This window comes from Xiphophorus couchianus, chromosome 12 (genome assembly GCF_001444195.1).
Source record: "Xiphophorus couchianus chromosome 12, X_couchianus-1.0, whole genome shotgun sequence".
NCBI lineage: Eukaryota > Metazoa > Chordata > Actinopteri > Cyprinodontiformes > Poeciliidae > Xiphophorus > Xiphophorus couchianus.
The window spans coordinates 11412377-11429303 of NC_040239.1; the positions used below are offsets into that span (position 1 = coordinate 11412377).

Below are 16927 nucleotides of genomic sequence, written 5' to 3' on the forward strand. Positions count from 1 at the left end.
TGTAGGCCGTCAGATAACCAGGCGAATCGTTTCTCGAAACCAGCTTAAACAGAGTTTACTTCAGTTCTGGACAGGGTAAATCCCAGCAGATTTAGGAAACTCAACGGACCCGTTAGACGGAGAGCTGGTAGCACATCTCCCCTCTCAGAAGAGGAAGTACGAGAGTGAGAGAGTAGAGACAGAAAGGAGGGGGGGGGGGTGTTGCGCAACAACACTGTATAAAATCATCTTTATGATGCTATTGTTTAATGACTAACACCCTCGCAATTTTCTTTTAAAACCTCTTTACTTCATATCAGTAGGAGCAATATCACGACAGTGCAAGAACTGGTTTAGTGGTGTATCATATTTCAGGTGCCCTGTATTAAATTTTGCAAGTCAATAATACATTTGACCAGTTGGATAGAGTTTGACTGTCTCTTCTGCTCACATGTCATATAGGTCAAGATCCTAAAGCTAGGGGAGCTCAGTGAGGACAAAGTGTTTATAAAAAAAATAAAATGAATAATGTGGAAAACATGGGTTAATCATAATCAGTGTTGTCATGGTAGAACTTTTACAAGAGAAAGGAGTTATTGACTGTCCCACCATGCGATCATTGTTTGATATGTACAGATAAGTTAGCCCACGTGCTAAACCCCCCCAAGCTACATTAACCACATGCTGAATCGCTAGATTTACTGTAGGAGTGAACTGCTTTGTGATCTGTAGAATATGCAGATAGGACAACCGCTTACGTCAAAAATGTAGTAAAAACTGAAAAAAATATCATTAAAAATCTAGAAAATTTACCCTGGAAAAGTATGGCATTTTGAAGTGGAAAAAACCCTAGAGTAGCTATACTAACACTGACCATGGACTGAAGATTTGGGAGTTAAAACCAGACAAAAGGTCATTAAGTCCTAATTCCAGTGAATTAGTCTTTTGATGTCATAACTGTACCACACAATACTCATCAGAATCATCACTGGTGAGTATTGTGTGGTGCCAGTTTCCTTTGCCTAATTAATAAAACTTACTGTGAAGTATCATCTCACAAGAAGCATTAACAACGACCACTCTAGGGTATTTCTGTTGAAGATTTCTGACTTGTTGCTGTTTTTTTTGTTATAAAGATAAATAAAGTTAATTCACTAACAAAATGTTTCCCCTGGATTGTAACAATGCTCTGCTGCTAAATCTCGAACAGTTCCGTCAGTGACCCCTCCCCTACTGTTGAATCCCGTTACAGCAGTCATGTGACCATGTGATCACAGTCAGCGCAGTCAGCCAGTGAGAAGGAAACTTGTGACTGCGGCAGAAGCAGCTGGAGCGTGGCCTCTCACTGCGAGATTAAAGAAAAGGGAAAGAATTTACAGCACAGCTCTGCTTCAGTCTCCTCAGCTCAATCTGGCAACATGGACTGCGGCATTTGTACGTCCAAGACCATCCTGCTCTTCCTCAGCTTGCTGTTCTGGGTAAGTGTGTGTGTGTGTGTGTGTTGGGGGGGAGGGAGATAAATTTGCACCTGCTGAGATTTGATTGCGGATTATTCGGGGAGAAACCAGAAGCAAATATGAACCGAGTCTTTTTACTTTACAACTGCCGCGTTTTAATTTTATTAATGTAATTATCATTAGGTAGACTACGCGTTTACAGAAATTAAAGTTGCTTTGATAAACATCACAGAAGGGAGTCAGCTTTAGTGGACAGCAACTTCCTTATTTCTATATTGTCCTTCCTATGTAGCTCACATAGGCCGGATGTGGGGCTTTTTTTTTCATGGGGAGATTTAGAAGAACCTATGAAACCCCCCACCCCTTCTAACATTTCCAGTAATTCTGCTTCTCCTGTGACACACTCTCCATGTCTAGACAACAGGCCGTTTCTACGTTTTGTTTTAACGTAAACACTTTGGTCCGAGCTGACTAGCTCCCCCGCTGTGTTTTTTTTCTTCTTTTTTTTTTTTGAGCAAACTAAATAGATTTTTGGGACAATTTGCAACGGAGGTCCGTGTAATTACATTACTGTCTGATTTGCCCATCTGTGGGGGAGAAAACACTGATACTGCCTGCTTTTATCTTAATACCAATCTCCATGTTGTGACTTCCTTATCTGTCCGTTTCGGTTTGCTCCAGATTGCTGCCCTGGTGCTGTAGGCCCTTTGCTGAAGTCTTAACTCAGCCTGCATGTAGAAGCGACGTAACAAAAGGTTTACCAGCGACTGAAAACTTGAAAATTTGATTTGTCTCAGTGTATTTTCCATAGATAACCACCGCTGATTAAAACCCTTTTCCGTGTGGACACTGTCACTAAGGGAAGAAGACTCAAAGTTAGGTGAAATGTTCATAACGTTAAGGAAATATAAGAAGCTATTTAAAAGGAAGCCGCCTTTTCTATGTGGGGACATATTCGTTTAATTTTAGCTCATGAAGAGTGAGAACAAGCTCAACACTTAGCAAATAAAAGGGAGGCTGAGAAGAGAATCAATCAATCAAGTTTATTTGTATAGCACATTTCAGCAACAAGGCAGTTCAAAGTGCTTTACATCATAAAAACACACAAAAAATACAGTCATAGAAAACACAGTTAACATCATAGAAAAATTGTCCTATTTTTATTCTTTTGAGCTCTCAACCTGTGTCTGTCATGGAATATGCTGAATTTAGAAACTCTGGCAGCTTCAGGGTTACAATAAAGGGGATACTCAAAAAAAAAACTGTTACAAATGACTGTTTCAGTAATGCTAGCCATGCTAACCAATCTACTTACAAACATAAGCTGTGAGTGGAGTCACCAGCTCAACATTTGGCCTCAAAATTCTGTTCAATGCCTACATAAGAGGATCCTGTTTTTCTGTTTTGTTGTTACAAATCAGCAACTGTCATCTCTGTATATGGAGCAAAAATGTCTTTAATTCAGCCCTCAAGCAAATGAAACAGTCATTTGTAACAGTTTTTTTGAGTATCCCCTTCAGCATATTCCATGACGGACACAGGTTGAGAGCTCCAAAGTATAAAAATAGGACAATTTTTCTATGATGTTAACTGTGTTTTCTATGACCTAATAGGACTTCCAGTTTTTTACTTTCAAAAAACTGGAAGTCCTATTAGGGAATCAGTCAAACTTGCTTTTGTTTTGTTAGCTGTTTCCAAGAATCAGCAACAACGCAGTTTCATTTGAGGTTGTCCAAGAGTTAGGATTTGTTCAAGATGCAAAAAAAATCAAAAACTTACACGAAACATTAACTACTGTCCAAGACTTGATTTAAAATGTTGTTAACAGTGTCACTTAAAATGGCTTCATGAAATAATACAATGTCATACAGACACATCTAATTTTAGTGTTTTTATGAGACCAAAGTTAAACATTAAGTCAAAGTTTTGCAAGGACAAGAGCTGAAGTGATCAGCTGCTCTTCTAATTTTAAAAGCATGCATGTGGAATGTGGTCCAGTGAGTACAGATCCAACAGGTTCTGCAAGGAACTCTCCAAAAAATCATCACCACAGATTAAGAAACATAACCTCCGACAGGCTTTCTCAAATTCCAGCGAGGCGACGCGGCGTGCGAACGCTGTACGTTGTGTAAGCCTCTTTGTGCTGCATCATAGACACAAGATCAGATTTTCTGGGGAAATTAGGGGTTGAGAAGCACAGGAAGAGGTGCAGGGGAACAGGGATCAGGGATCTTGTGACTGGGGAGTGATTAGAGAACTGAGTCATGAGACCTAAGTCCATGTAAATTATTGTTAGACTACAGATAACACACATCTGTACATATAAAAAAAATTAGCCAAACATTAAAAGAGCTGTAAAGTTAAAGAGGAGGTAATACTGAAAGCAGCTCTAATTTTGCAAACACATGAAAGGCAAGTTTGATTTTAGTTTTGTTGTTGTGTTATAAACGACTTCATTACCGTCTTGCCTTTTGCATGACTGCATGATTTTTAACACGCAAAGTCAAAAAGAGCCAATCACTCATAGTTATTTTTCATATGACCAGAGTTATTGCTTAAGAAACGCCACACTTCAGTTTGTTTACTTTCTTCTACTGCTATTGGACTTCTTTTATCAGTGACTCAGATTTAAATCAACTCAATCTCAAGGGGCAAAGGGAAATTGAGCGTGTCAATAAAAAGATAAATGCTTTACCTTTGTCTCTAGAGCTGACCCACTTTTTTAAATTTAGGTTTAACTCACATTGAAATTATACAAGCAAAGCATGTTTACATAGAGAGATATGAAATGGTTTTGTATATGCAAAGGACTGACTCATGCATGGTGTCTTATGATTGGTGATGTCAGTGCTAAACAATGATAAGGTTGTGACTTGGTGTACCTTTTAACCCTGGAGTGATCACATGATTTCATATCACATGATATACAACAAAAAAAAATCTTTTCTAAGAAAACTTTACTGCTTTGCTCTTATTTTACAACCAAATGCATATGTGTGTTAAATCTAATATTTTTCACAGTTATGTAGACGGAACAAATGACTTTAGTAGTTTTTATTTATTTATTTATTTTTTTAAACATTTGCTACATTTCTTATTGTGACTTATTAATTAAATCAGGACAAACACTTAAAAGAAAAAGGTTAAATCTTTAACATATTGACCTGTCAAACAGAAAGACGTGAGTGACTATTGTTCATCTTCTTAGAATGTATCATATTGTCTTTTTAAGGTCTGAGCTTTTTTCCTTTCGCTGTAGCTGTGTTTACAAGCAATCAATAAAGTTACAAAGTCCAGGTTCCACGTCACAGGGAGTTTTTCTCATCCACAGATTGACCCAGTTTTCTCATCTGCCTTCCTCTGCCTCTCTGTCTCTAGTCTAGTGGACAACAGTGCCTTATAGTTTTGCCTAGTATCTGTACAATCATTTATCTGACATGCAATGAGGAGAGAGACTGCACCATACTCTGTTAGTCCTTTCAAATACAGCAGATTTTGTCTCAAATATATGGTTTATTGGGTAGTGTGAGGAGCAAACGAGTATTCAATCATAAATGCAAAGTTTGGACAGACTGGACTTTTAAGCAAGTTGGCCTTACAAAGCTTAGATGCAGTGTGTTGTATCTGACAGACTGTAATAATGTAGGCTTTTAAATATTAAACTGTGCTCATGGCTGCAGGACGTTGGAGTAAGTACTGTATTAGGTTTGTGCTTTTTTTTTTGTAGAAGTTAGATTTACTCTTACTGTCAAGTAGTTGCTTTTACGCGCAAATGTGGCAACAAGGTATTGTTTTTTTTTTTAAGCGAGAGAAGTTGATTATTATCTCAAACGTAAGCAATACCTGAACTATGTCTGGCCTTTAAAGAATACTGCCAAACGGAGATGTAAAAAAAAGAGCTACCAAAGCAAACGAGGTGGATTAGTAGTCTTATCCAACAGCTGACTGTGTCATACAAGATATGTTACTATGAAATATTGTCTCCTCTGACTGTCATGGTATCAGCTGTTAGCATACAGTCATGAGATTATCATACAGCAGCAGTCTTTAGACGGACACTTATTGGGACATATGGCAGGTCTGACTGCTGCCGGAGTGACTTCCTGCCCACAGCCATAGACAATGACTCTTTGAAGGGAGTTACGACATCACTTAATTTCCCAATAGGATAAATAAAGTATTTTTTAAAAATTGAACTGAGCTTAAATTGAATTGAAAGACATCCCACTTGAGCTGCACAAAATACTGAACTATGGTTTTCATTGCAACATATTAATGTGTGTAATCTCGTGAATGATAAATGTGCAATTATGGCTATTGTGCAGCCATAATTTATATTCTCCCTTCTAATAATATATTTGGCCAGTTTGATGGACTTTCATTGATGCCTCAGGTATTCATGGCAGTCTTATAAGTTCCATAAGCTCATAGAGACCAGTGGGAATATCGTGACGGTGGAAGAATAAAATAACATTCAGAATAATTTTAAATTAATTGCTATTTCGATATTTAACAAAATCACAACAGCATGTTTTCTTGTCTAATGCTACTCTGGTTTTACTAAACTGTGCCACAAAATGTTTTTCTTTGCCTCGCAGGGTGCCGGAGCAGCATTGGCCTACGTTGGTGCCTACATAATCATGAGCTATAGAACCTTTGACAGTTTTGTGGCAGACAAGCAGTCTCTGATCCCCGCGAGCATCGTCATCATTGCCAGCGTGGTGATGGTCGTCATCGGCCTGGTGGGATGCTGCGCCACACTCAGAGAGTCCAAATTTGGCCTTGGCTGTGTAAGCATTTGTCCTTCTCTGGATCTTCTCAGCGTTTGTTCACTCGGCTGGAAGGGAATAGATTTTTAAATGCATGTTTTGCTCATTTCTTGCACAATTCATTTTTCACTATGTTTTAACAATTTCATCATTCTAATTTCTTTCAACTGTTTCCCCTTTCTTGCAGTTCTTTCTGGTTATCGTGATAGTCTTTGCAGCTGAAGTGACTGCTTTGGTGTTTATCTTCATTTACCAAAGCAGAGTGAGTCAAAAATAATGCAATCTCACTAATGACCACATTTGTGTGCCTAATTTTCTATTTTATAAATGTATTTCACTTTACTTCCTATAGTTGAGATTACTTTTTCTACTTTGTATCTTGCAGTCAGCGCAGATAAATCAGGAGCTGGAGCGCTCGATGAATAAGACCTTTGCAAATTATGATGGAACCGATGTTAACTCCAGAGCTGTGGATGATCTGCAGTCTCAGGTTTGTCTTCCTGTCCACACCAATAGACTTGGTTTCTCAGCTCTACTTTCACACACATCAACATCTTTTTTGCTCTGCGTTCTCTCTCCCACCCGTGTGGTTTCATTTCCTCCCTTGGTTTTCTCTGTTTGCATTTCCTTCTTCTGGGAAGCCATATTAGTGTTCATGTGTTATACAAGAGATTAGTGTTCATAATTAGTGTTCATAATTATTGTTATTATTGAGCCTCCCCAGAATACCTTATCTGGAATTTTCGTCCAGATTAGGTATTTAGGCAAGCAAGATGTAAGGATGCAACGATCAAAAATAAATGACTTGACTGATAATGTCTCTATTGCTTTGCAATTGTGTTAATATAGGCAGACAAATATTTGTGTCCCATTTGCAATACTTATCTCAGTTGTTTGTCAAAAACAGTAATACATGACCTATGGAATTTTTGTTTACATAATAGAAGTAAGTACATGCAAATAATTTTTTTTTTTGTCGTTGCAGTTGAAGTGCTGTGGAGTCATCAACTACACCAGCTGGTACAACACCCCCTGGTACGAAGGAAACAAAACTATACCTCCGTCTTGCTGCATAAACACAACTCAGTGTACCGGCCAAACCAGCCAGTTTTATCAAGAGGTAAATCAAACACAAAAGTTTCTATCCACCAGCATGCAGTCATTCCTGATTGTGCCCTTGCCTCTCTCTGAATTACGCATTTTTTTTCTCTATTTTATTTTTGACATTGCAGATTAGACCAGACTTTATCTTGTATTTTGAAAAAGTATATTTCAGTAGCTGTATACTTTAACATAAAATAACTAAACCTGCTACTAGAGTTGCAACAGTCAGTTTTGAAGTTGATTTCTGACTTCTGTGTTTGTTTGGGTTTTTTTTTTTGTAAAGCTATGACCCACTGATGATGATTCAGGCTTCTCTTAAAAGCACAGTTGCTAAAAAACTGCTTTACATATTCAACTGTTGTATGTGATTAATGAAGTTAGCATCAGTAAAACAAATGGCTGTGTATTCTCTACAGAATGTTGAGCCTTATATTTACAGCCAATAGTTCCAGATCGTACTTGTTCAACCTTCTTGTTATCTATTGAATGTTTTGCTCTCTCTAAAAGGCAGGCCTCCACACAATGGTATGCTCTGTCTTAGAAAATATAATTTCCTTTTAAATAGGTTCTTACATTTCTGTTCTTCCAACTTCATTTTGGAACACCTCATACAGACAACTCTGTATGAGGTTGTCTGTATACAGAGACAACCTCTGTATACATATTTGGAGGTCACACCTCCGAATATGTAGGTGTCACCATAGACTACAAGCACTTGGATATGTTTCGTTTTCTCCAAATATACCCCCACAAAAACTGATTTTGAGTTTCTGTCCAGCCAGTCGACAATCAGGGTTGGTTGAAAAGTATCTGATTTGAGTCTCCAGCTCATTTATCTGTGAAGATTTCTTTTTAGGTATCTATGACTCTCTTTGGGTAGATTCTAATACGAACTCATTGTCTTTGGTTTTATAGGGTTGTGTGGTAAAACTGGAGAAGTTCCTGCATGATGCGTTGAATTATGCCATGCTGGTCATCCTTGGATTTGCCATCATCAAGGTAACCAACAGTTCATCTGTGATATAAGCTTTATTATGCATACCGGTGTACGGCATGTTTACACACAAACAAGGGCAAATCAATATTGCGCCTTTTAAGTACTTTGATTTGTTACCTTATTAATGATGATTTCAGATGTCAGCTTGTCAGTGTTGTACACCATCCATATTGGAAGTACTCCAGAATGGAAGTCAGCAATTTAAATAGTACGCATCTCAAAAGCCTCATGTACAATACCAGCTGTGTCAACATCTCTTAAAACAAAAAGGGGCCATTGTGGCATTCTCCCAGTCATTTACGGCAGTTACACACTCCACTGATCAGATTATGCTTTTCAAGGAGATTTTTTTTCTAAGAAAGGCAAACTCCAATTACCTCAAGCATAAAAGATCTGAATGAAATGTTCTCTTTATTACACTGCATGTTGTTAGTTTTAATGTGGTAAGATAGGATTGCCAAAATCATTTCCACTTGCTAAATGCTTTAATAATGAGCAATAAAACATTTTACACAATGTTTTATTATGTTCTTCTAATACACAAATACCCCCCCCAAAAAAAACCCCGAACTTTGCCTTAGCTTAGTAGGCAATTCTATAAAATACATAAAAAATTTGTTAGACATTTAAGTCTAAAAATGTGTATATACTGTGTATATATATATATTTATATATATATATACTTTAAAAAATCTCTTGTTGTTTTGTCTCATCTTATTTCAGTAAATGTTTTTCACTGTATGTAAATATCTGTATTAAATTGTACTTATAAAGTACAGTAGATTGAAGATTATGTATCCTGTCTTGTTGCAGTTCTTTGGGATGCTGAGCGTCTGTGTGATAACCTGTAGAAGCGGCAGTCGGAGGAGTGGCTATGAGCCTCTGTATGCCTGAGACGCTTCCTGGAAGTCCCTGCTCATTTTCCTCAAAGGGGTCTGCAGACTGATTCCTCTGCACTGTAAACAACAATCAGTTCCTTCTACAAATCTAAAGTTTATCTCAATAATTGTACCTGCAAGTCATATTCTGAAGGGGATCATATGACAGCATGCCTCCTCAGACTGTAACAAAATTATATGTAGCTCCGTCCATGTAGATTTATCGTTTTGAGTGCATCTACTTTCAGTTAACTTTCCATGAAGTAGAGCTACTTGTGCTGTCTATATGTCTCTTTGCAAACAAATTAAGAAATGGAGTCTGTCTGAAATGCTTGAATTCATTTGAACTGTTTACTGAAAGCCTTACTTGCCCGATGCAGACTCTCCCATTAGATGTGATGTAAAGAAAACTCTCTGACGTTGAGGCCTCTTCTTTTACTTGTTTATCTTTAACCCTTCTCGCTTTTCTGCATCGTGTAGATAATCCTTCAAAGGACATTATTCTGTGAATGTACCTTAGTAAATGACGTCATTATATCTTTGGAGTTGTTTGCGATAGTTAACCAAAGTGTTTATTGCCTTATTTAGGGATCTTAAAGCAAACTAAATTGGGTGGAAAACCCATGTCTTTCTCTGGTCAGTTAACTGTATGGAGAATCTTTATGTTTATTATATTTCTAAATTAAAAGGGTAAATATTTCACAATGTTGTTGATTTTTTTGTTGTTGTTTTGTCTCCACTAAATGGCTATAGATTTTCCTTAAAAATTGTAACACGTTACCATTGAATGACGTGTATTAAAAAAAGAAAACTTGTTGCTTGAAAAAAATAAGCGTATGCACACCGAGTTTCTTAAGGGTGACCCACCGTGTTTATCTGTAACCTCCTGACTCGGCTGATAAGAGGCCCACATGGTGGCGCAGAGAGATGATGACTATTCATCTTACATGAACTTTGTCACTGTTTACAAAGATTTTAAAAAAGACCTAGAAGTTGCATTCTAGAACTTGGCATTCTTGGAACTTCCTGAGCAGTCCACAGCCAGACTTCATTGGAAGCACAAGTCAGCCAATTAGAGGGCTGTCAATGTAAGAGTTCAGCAAGCTTTAGTTCAGAACTAAAAGAAAATTGGTAGGGGTAGACGAATATCATTCACCAGTTAGCATAGTGATTATGTTGCATGTAATGTGTTTGTCATCAGAAAACAAAGCGAGTCTCATTCAAACAGTTCATTAAGATCACATTTTCACATTTGTAGTTGTGGCCCATTTAAAAGTGCAATGAAGTTGTTATTGCTTACTGGTCAAACCTCAATTGTCACTCAAGTATATAAAAGAAAACCTGTGCTGTTATTTTACCTTCACTCGCTTGCCTGATGTTCTGAGGTAAAGGTGTACTGGAGCTTTCAATTTACATGAAGTTTAAAGTAAAAATGATGGTATTAAAGTCAAGAGGAGAGAGGCAAGCATAAGTAACAATCTGTGTAACTATCTGTGTCCTTGCGGACACAGATAGTCCGCAAGGACTATCTGTGTTTGCCTGACGGCTATAATACGAGTGTGCCAGTGCATACACACATACAGAACTTTCACCTGCTAAAGTTTCCCTCCAAATCAAGTACTCGAAGGGAAAAATACTCGGAACATTTTATTAGGGTAATATATTTTAATGTGATGATACTGATTAAGATTACCTAATGTTTTTCCTAATTCTTCGTTTTCTTTTTTCATGATCATGATGTCTCCACCAGTCCCTATGAGCATTCTGGCCACCAAAATGTATTTGGAGTGGACATCAAGGATAAGAAGTGTCCATGCTACTAACCAAATACATTTTTGGTATGACGAGAACCTAGAACACGATAGCCAAATACAGTAACTACTGTAATTTTGATATTGTACATACTGCAATGATTTGGTATGTGCTGCTCTGTTTTCTAGTCTGTGTCACAACATATTCAAGATCTCTCTTATTGAAGCTTTCATTCTAACTTGCTGGAAAAATGAATGGAATATTATTGACAGACTGTCACTGTTCTGTATCCCACTCAGCAATAGAACCATGTGGTAACATCCCTATTCATTACATTACTTAAATTATAGATCTCTGACTCTTACAGTCTTTCTTTATTAATATCTCTGGCTTTTCATTTTAGTTCCACTTCCTTTTAGGAATTTTCTTTAAATTTGTTCCCCTGTCTACTATACATAGAAGAGGATTTTGTGATTTGATTTTGTTGAACAGAACAGCTTGAATAAGATGACTCTGAAAAATATGCAGAATTTTACTGGGCTCGTTCATGAAACTATTTAACCCATGCTATCACTTGACGTTGGACAAGTCATAAATTGTAAAGCTAAAAATACAACATTAAATTGTAGCACTAACGTCTTGAAACGACTTGCAATAACACAAAATCCAGTAGGAGGTGCAACAGAGCCAAAATGATCACTTAAGAGTTTTTTTCTTTAACAAAACCACGTGCACTGTGATGGACTGGCGACCTGTCCAGGGTGTTCCCCCCCTCTCACCCGTTGACAGCTGGAGATAGGCACCAGCACCCCTTGAGACCCCACTTGGGACAAGCGTGCAAGATAATGGATGGATGGATGGAAAACAACTTACGAATATATAATTTTACAATATTTGTTTTGTAACAACTTCTACATGTTTGCAACAAATGGACATTCAAAATATGTTTCATCTACATGTTGATTTTTATGAAATCAGAATCACCTTTATTGGCTGGGAATTTGAGTCCAGGTTCACACACTCAAACCACAGATACATCAAATATAAATACATGAATTTCAGGGGAATTACATTAAAAGGCTAATAATATTCATATGCACCTATGTACACCCAATATTTTGTATTTAGCACACACACACGCATAAAAAGGTGATTTCATTCACCTTTTGGCTGAATGAAATCACCTATATACTGTATATATATGTATATTTCCTGAATGTGCACCTCTAAGAGATGCCACCTTGTGGCAAAGCAGTGTTCTGCATCTCTTTATGTTGCAGTCTTCTCTGTTTTGTGCTCTGGTTTTTATTTTATTATCCCTTTCCTGAATGAAATCACCTAATGGTGGTTGGGCAAGCCCATTAAAAAATGTAAAAATAAAACAGACTTGTTTTATTTGATAAGAATTGAGGTTAAAATATGTTTACTGATGAATTTACAGTATTGAAAATGGAATGATTTCTTGTCAAAGTTTTTTATTGTCCTCTTGAAGAGAGGCATGATGGATTTTACTATACTTGTAGTTATATGTGACTAAGTTGTATAACAGTATGTTGTATAAGGAAAGAAATAATTGCATGCATAAATTCTGACTGATTGTCAGGTGAAAAATGATCTAATCTGATGGAAATTTGCTGAATTTAATTTTATTACATAAGAAATGTCAGATTTGAGTCAAAAACAATTCCCAAGATATTTACATGTTTCAGCCACATCAAGTTTTGAGTGAATAAATGAGTTGTTAAAAAGTCAACATAAAATCTTTCATCAAATGGGATTCATAAGAAAAAAGCTTTATGGGTGTGAGTAGTGCCTAAACGTTTTGTGGCACCATCAGCTGGTTGCACATAGGTACAGATGTGAAACCTTCAAAGAAAAATCTGAATCGTCACATTAGTTTTTTGGAAGGTCATTAACTGTTGATTTTCTGATCACAATAAGGCCGCTGAGGTTGATTTATTTTCCTGTGGGTTAGACTTCATTTGTAACTAACTGAAAAATGATACAATTAATGGCAACACTGTTAAAGGTTGTGAGATATGGTTTAAATTTTAAAGAAACACTCCAGCAACTGTAAAATAAATACACCATGGCACCCCTTGGTGTTAGGTTTACCTGCCAGTGAACTGAGGGAAAGATAGCACCTTTTCGTGATAATTTCAGAGCTATAGCTTTTATCTGGATATTTTGCACACAGAAAAAAATTAAAACAACAATCAACACAAAAAGACCCAAGCACACAATTAAGAAAGATATTAATAGGAGGGTTATTGTTTTAAATTTGATAATATTTTTTCTTGTGTTTTGCAGCCTGTAATACTCAAATGACCTTTGAGAAATGTAAGCGAAAGCATATCCACTGTCTGTTTCTTGTTTGTCATGTGATTATTTATGTTAGGGGGCAGGACTTGACTAGAACTTTATATATAGTTGCCTCAGTTTTCACTTCAGACTGAGGCATCTTGAAGTCTGCCCTGACACTTCTTGCTGCTCTTACTTTTTTTCAAATCTGCTGCTCTGGTCCCGTGAGCCGTCCAACCAACTGGCTCAGACAATGCCGGGCCTCCACCAACATTTCCCTCACAGCCCTGGAAGTCCTGCCAGGAGGAGGCTGGGACAACCTCCGGAACATGGACATGGGCCGAGTGATGAACATCAGCTACTTCCAGTGCCAAACCACCGAGGATGGACTTTACCTCATTCCAGATGAGGTGTTTGTCATCCCTCAGAAGCAGACAGGCGTGGAGACCAACTCAGAGATAATCAGCTCCTGGCTGGAGCAGAAAAGCACCACATCTCACTCCATCAATGCTGATGCATCATTTTTCTCAAAGCTGAATGGCAAGTTTTCCTCTGAGAACACAAGGATGAAATCACATCAGGTCAAGGATTCTTCAACTACAGCCAGAGTACAGGTAACTCTTTTTGTTTAATAGTGTTATTGAAGAAAACATGATCCAAATGGTAATTGGTATTTTCTGCAAATGTATTTATACCTGTAAATGTTTCCATGTTTTGTCAGGTCATAATCATATACCATATTAATTTTTATTGGGACTTTATGCAATACATCTACACAGTGAGAAGGAAGGAACATAATGGATATGTGGATTCCCTCAGTTACAACAATTGATTGCTGGAGGCATGGATTCAGTTGAAGTTTTAAGCGATTGGATATTATTTTTCCCAACCACTAAGATTTGGTTATGATGTACCCTATGTAATGCACCAATTCGATCATGAAAGAAATTACGGTATGAAGCTTACCAGCCAAAGATAACCTTGTTCACTGTGAGGTAACATCTTTGCCATAAAATGGGTTAAACATTGATCTTGCGCTGTCTTTAATTACTCAATATTTGGAAGCTTGGCAAAAGGACTGAATTACTCTGTTCACTTCCTTCAATATTATTGCCAAACTTCTATGATGAAATGCATCCTGAGAAATGACACTCAACTGAACAAATGCCAGACAAAGCACTGACGAGAAAAGAGAATTGAGTGAACCTGCATATAAAGGCAATAACCAGCTAAATATTTTTTTGTGGCTGTAAAGTGACTGTGCTGTAGATGGATTACTAAATCTGTTAACTTAAAGTGTTTGATGGCCACAATTTTTCAATTAAAAAATTTTGTTGTCAATCTAGAGCATAGTTATTTTCTTAGACATAGAAATGTAAATGTAAAATTTCACAAAACTGAGAACAACAAAGAATGATTCTTTCTCTCAACAGGTTCGTGACTTAATCTACACCGTCAAAGCTTACCCAGACTTCACATTGGATTCCCGCTTTGCTCAGCAAGCCAAAGAAATTGCTGATGCAATTGAAAACAATCAGACGAGGGATGCAAACTATCTCTCAGAGAAGATGGTGCTGGACTATGGAACCCATGTTATCACCAGTGTAGATGTTGGGGCATCTCTGGTGCAGGAAGACTATCTCCGTTCCTCTTATGTGTCAGAAAGTTTATCAGATACCTCCACTGTTAAAGCTCAGGCTGGGTTAAACTTTTTTGGCAAACTAAAATTTGATATCAGCAGTCAGTCTAGCCAACAAAGCTCATCACTTCAAAAATATCAGTCCAACATTCAGTACTCCCTCATCCAAAGCCATGGGGGCATACCTTTTTATCCTGGAATCACTTTACCTAAGTGGCAAGAAAGTATCAAGAATAACCTGGTTGCTATTGATCGATCAGGATTTGCCCTCCATTATTTTATTAACAGGAATACTATTCCTGACCTCCCAGAACCTACAGTTGCCAAAGTGGCTAATAAAGTAAAAGAGGCAATAGGGCTTTACTACAAAGTCAACACCCGTCCTGGGTGTGTTGACGTCAATTCTAAAAACTTCAACTTTCAGGCCAATGTAGATGACAACTCCTGTGATGGCCCAGCCACCAACCTTAGTTTTGGAGGAGTCTACCAAGTATGTACCAAACTCACCGCAGATGCTGATCCACTTTGTGATAGACTTGAACAGAAAAACATAGAGACAGGTGAATTCTCCTGTCACTATCCTTACACCCCAACTTTACTGCAATCTGAAAAGAAACAGGAGGGTTATACATCACAGGAGTGTCACAACGAAAAACATTCATGTGGCCTTTTAGGGTTGTTTCATTGTCATACATATGTTTGCAATGATGTGGACCATGTTCGGTTTGCTCGTATTGATACGTACTGGTGTTCTATGAATGGAAAAGCATCAGAAAACTCTGGATATCTGTTTGGTGGCATATATGGCCCCTCTTTCCAGAACCCCATCACCAAATCCAAAGGCTGTCCTCCAAACTTTATCCCAGTAAAGTTCCTATCAGATGGCCAAAACATCTGTGTGAGTAATGACTATGAGACCGGAACAAGGTACTCTGTACCATTTGGAGGTCTCTTCAGCTGCAAATCTGGTAACCCACTGGCTAAAGATCAACACAGATGCCCTCCCCAGTTCAGTCAGCATGTAGCTAGTATCAGTGATGGTTGTGAAATTCTTTACTGTGTCCAGTCTGGATTGTTCACAGGGGGTGAACTGCGACCAATCCATCTTCCTCCATTCCGAGAAACTCCTCTTCTCAACCTGCAACCCACCAACACAGTGATGGTGATAACTGAAGGAGAAAAGAGCTGGGTCAGGCTGGGTCAGAATAAAGCATGGACACTTGTGAAGTCAGAGGAAATCCCAGAAATTATTAGGAAGTTCAACCCAGAACTGAATGAGATGTCAAGTACAGAGAAAGGAGGAGTGGCTTTTGGAGTGATGGGTTTTATATTACTGGTGGTCATAGTGGCAGTAATTTTGGTCAGGAAGAGGAGGAAATACTCTGGATTGAGGGCACAAGGATATGTGGAAATTGGTGAAGTAACAGAAAGGGATACACTCAGAGACGAAGCTTAAAACAACATCAAATGGATTTAGATTTTGCTTTTAATTTTCCATAATTATCTTTTGCTTTCTAAGAAAATGAATACCTTAAAGCAAATAAACAATTGATATATTGATTCTTCTTATTATTAATGTATGAGGAAAAATTATGATGTGTTTAAAATTTCAATTGCATGCAGTATTTTTTTTTTTAGGAATTAAAGACATTGGTCTCGCAAAACTAATTGTAAACTGCAATGTCGATCATTATTGTTCTCATTATGCTTTCAAGACTTTGTACCTATGTATTTATTTCCCTGTTTTGCCTGATCTTTATTTGCAAAAAATAAAAATAATAATTTAACAAAGATACATTTGTTTAGTCTTTTTCTATGCCTAAAAGGTTTGGATTGCTTTGCTTTTGCTGCATGTGTGGTGGAAATTTATCAATATAAAAAAATTTCTATTGAAAATTTTCCTCTTACAGGTTGAAAGAGGAAACTATAAGAGAAAGATCAGTCTCTGGCTTTAAATGCTTTATTTGAAGGCAAATAGCATTTAAAGACTGTCACTGAACTAGTTAGAGAAGAACCCAGATATGAGTTGCACACTGTGTTTTGCACACTTC

The 16927-nt window shown here is 37.5% G+C and overlaps 2 protein-coding genes across 2 annotated transcripts; both read left to right on the plus strand.

Annotated features, from left to right (window-relative positions):
* The first annotated feature begins 1249 nt into the window (after positions 1-1249).
* tspan36 (tetraspanin 36) lies at positions 1250-10158 on the plus strand. Its single transcript, XM_028034260.1, has 7 exons — positions 1250-1457; positions 6035-6226; positions 6393-6467; positions 6591-6695; positions 7191-7325; positions 8225-8308; positions 9120-10158. Exons 1-7 carry the CDS (start codon positions 1398-1400, stop codon positions 9198-9200), a joined length of 732 nt encoding a protein of 243 aa, XP_027890061.1. The 5' UTR covers positions 1250-1397; the 3' UTR covers positions 9201-10158.
* Positions 10159-13260: 3102 nt separating this feature from the next.
* Positions 13261-16332, plus strand: LOC114154444 (macrophage-expressed gene 1 protein-like). Its single transcript, XM_028033542.1, has 3 exons — positions 13261-13276; positions 13394-13851; positions 14671-16332. The coding sequence occupies exons 1-3, from the start codon at positions 13261-13263 to the stop codon at positions 16330-16332; spliced, it is 2136 nt and encodes a 711-aa protein (XP_027889343.1).
* Positions 16333-16927: the final 595 nt, after the last annotated feature.

What these genes read in the sequence shown, in the direction of transcription:
- tspan36 (XM_028034260.1), top strand. Translation starts at nt 1,398, where the DNA reads ATGGACTGCGGCATTTGTACGTCCAAGACCATCCTGCTCTTCCTCAGC. An exon ending in CCAAATTTGGCCTTGGCTGT is followed by an intron (nt 6,227 to 6,392) that starts GTAAGCATTTGT and finishes CCTTTCTTGCAG; the next exon opens with TTCTTTCTGGTTATCGTGAT. An exon ending in CCAGCCAGTTTTATCAAGAG is followed by an intron (nt 7,326 to 8,224) that starts GTAAATCAAACA and finishes TTGGTTTTATAG; the next exon opens with GGTTGTGTGGTAAAACTGGA.
- LOC114154444 (XM_028033542.1), top strand. An exon ending in CAACTACAGCCAGAGTACAG is followed by an intron (nt 13,852 to 14,670) that starts GTAACTCTTTTT and finishes TTCTCTCAACAG; the next exon opens with GTTCGTGACTTAATCTACAC.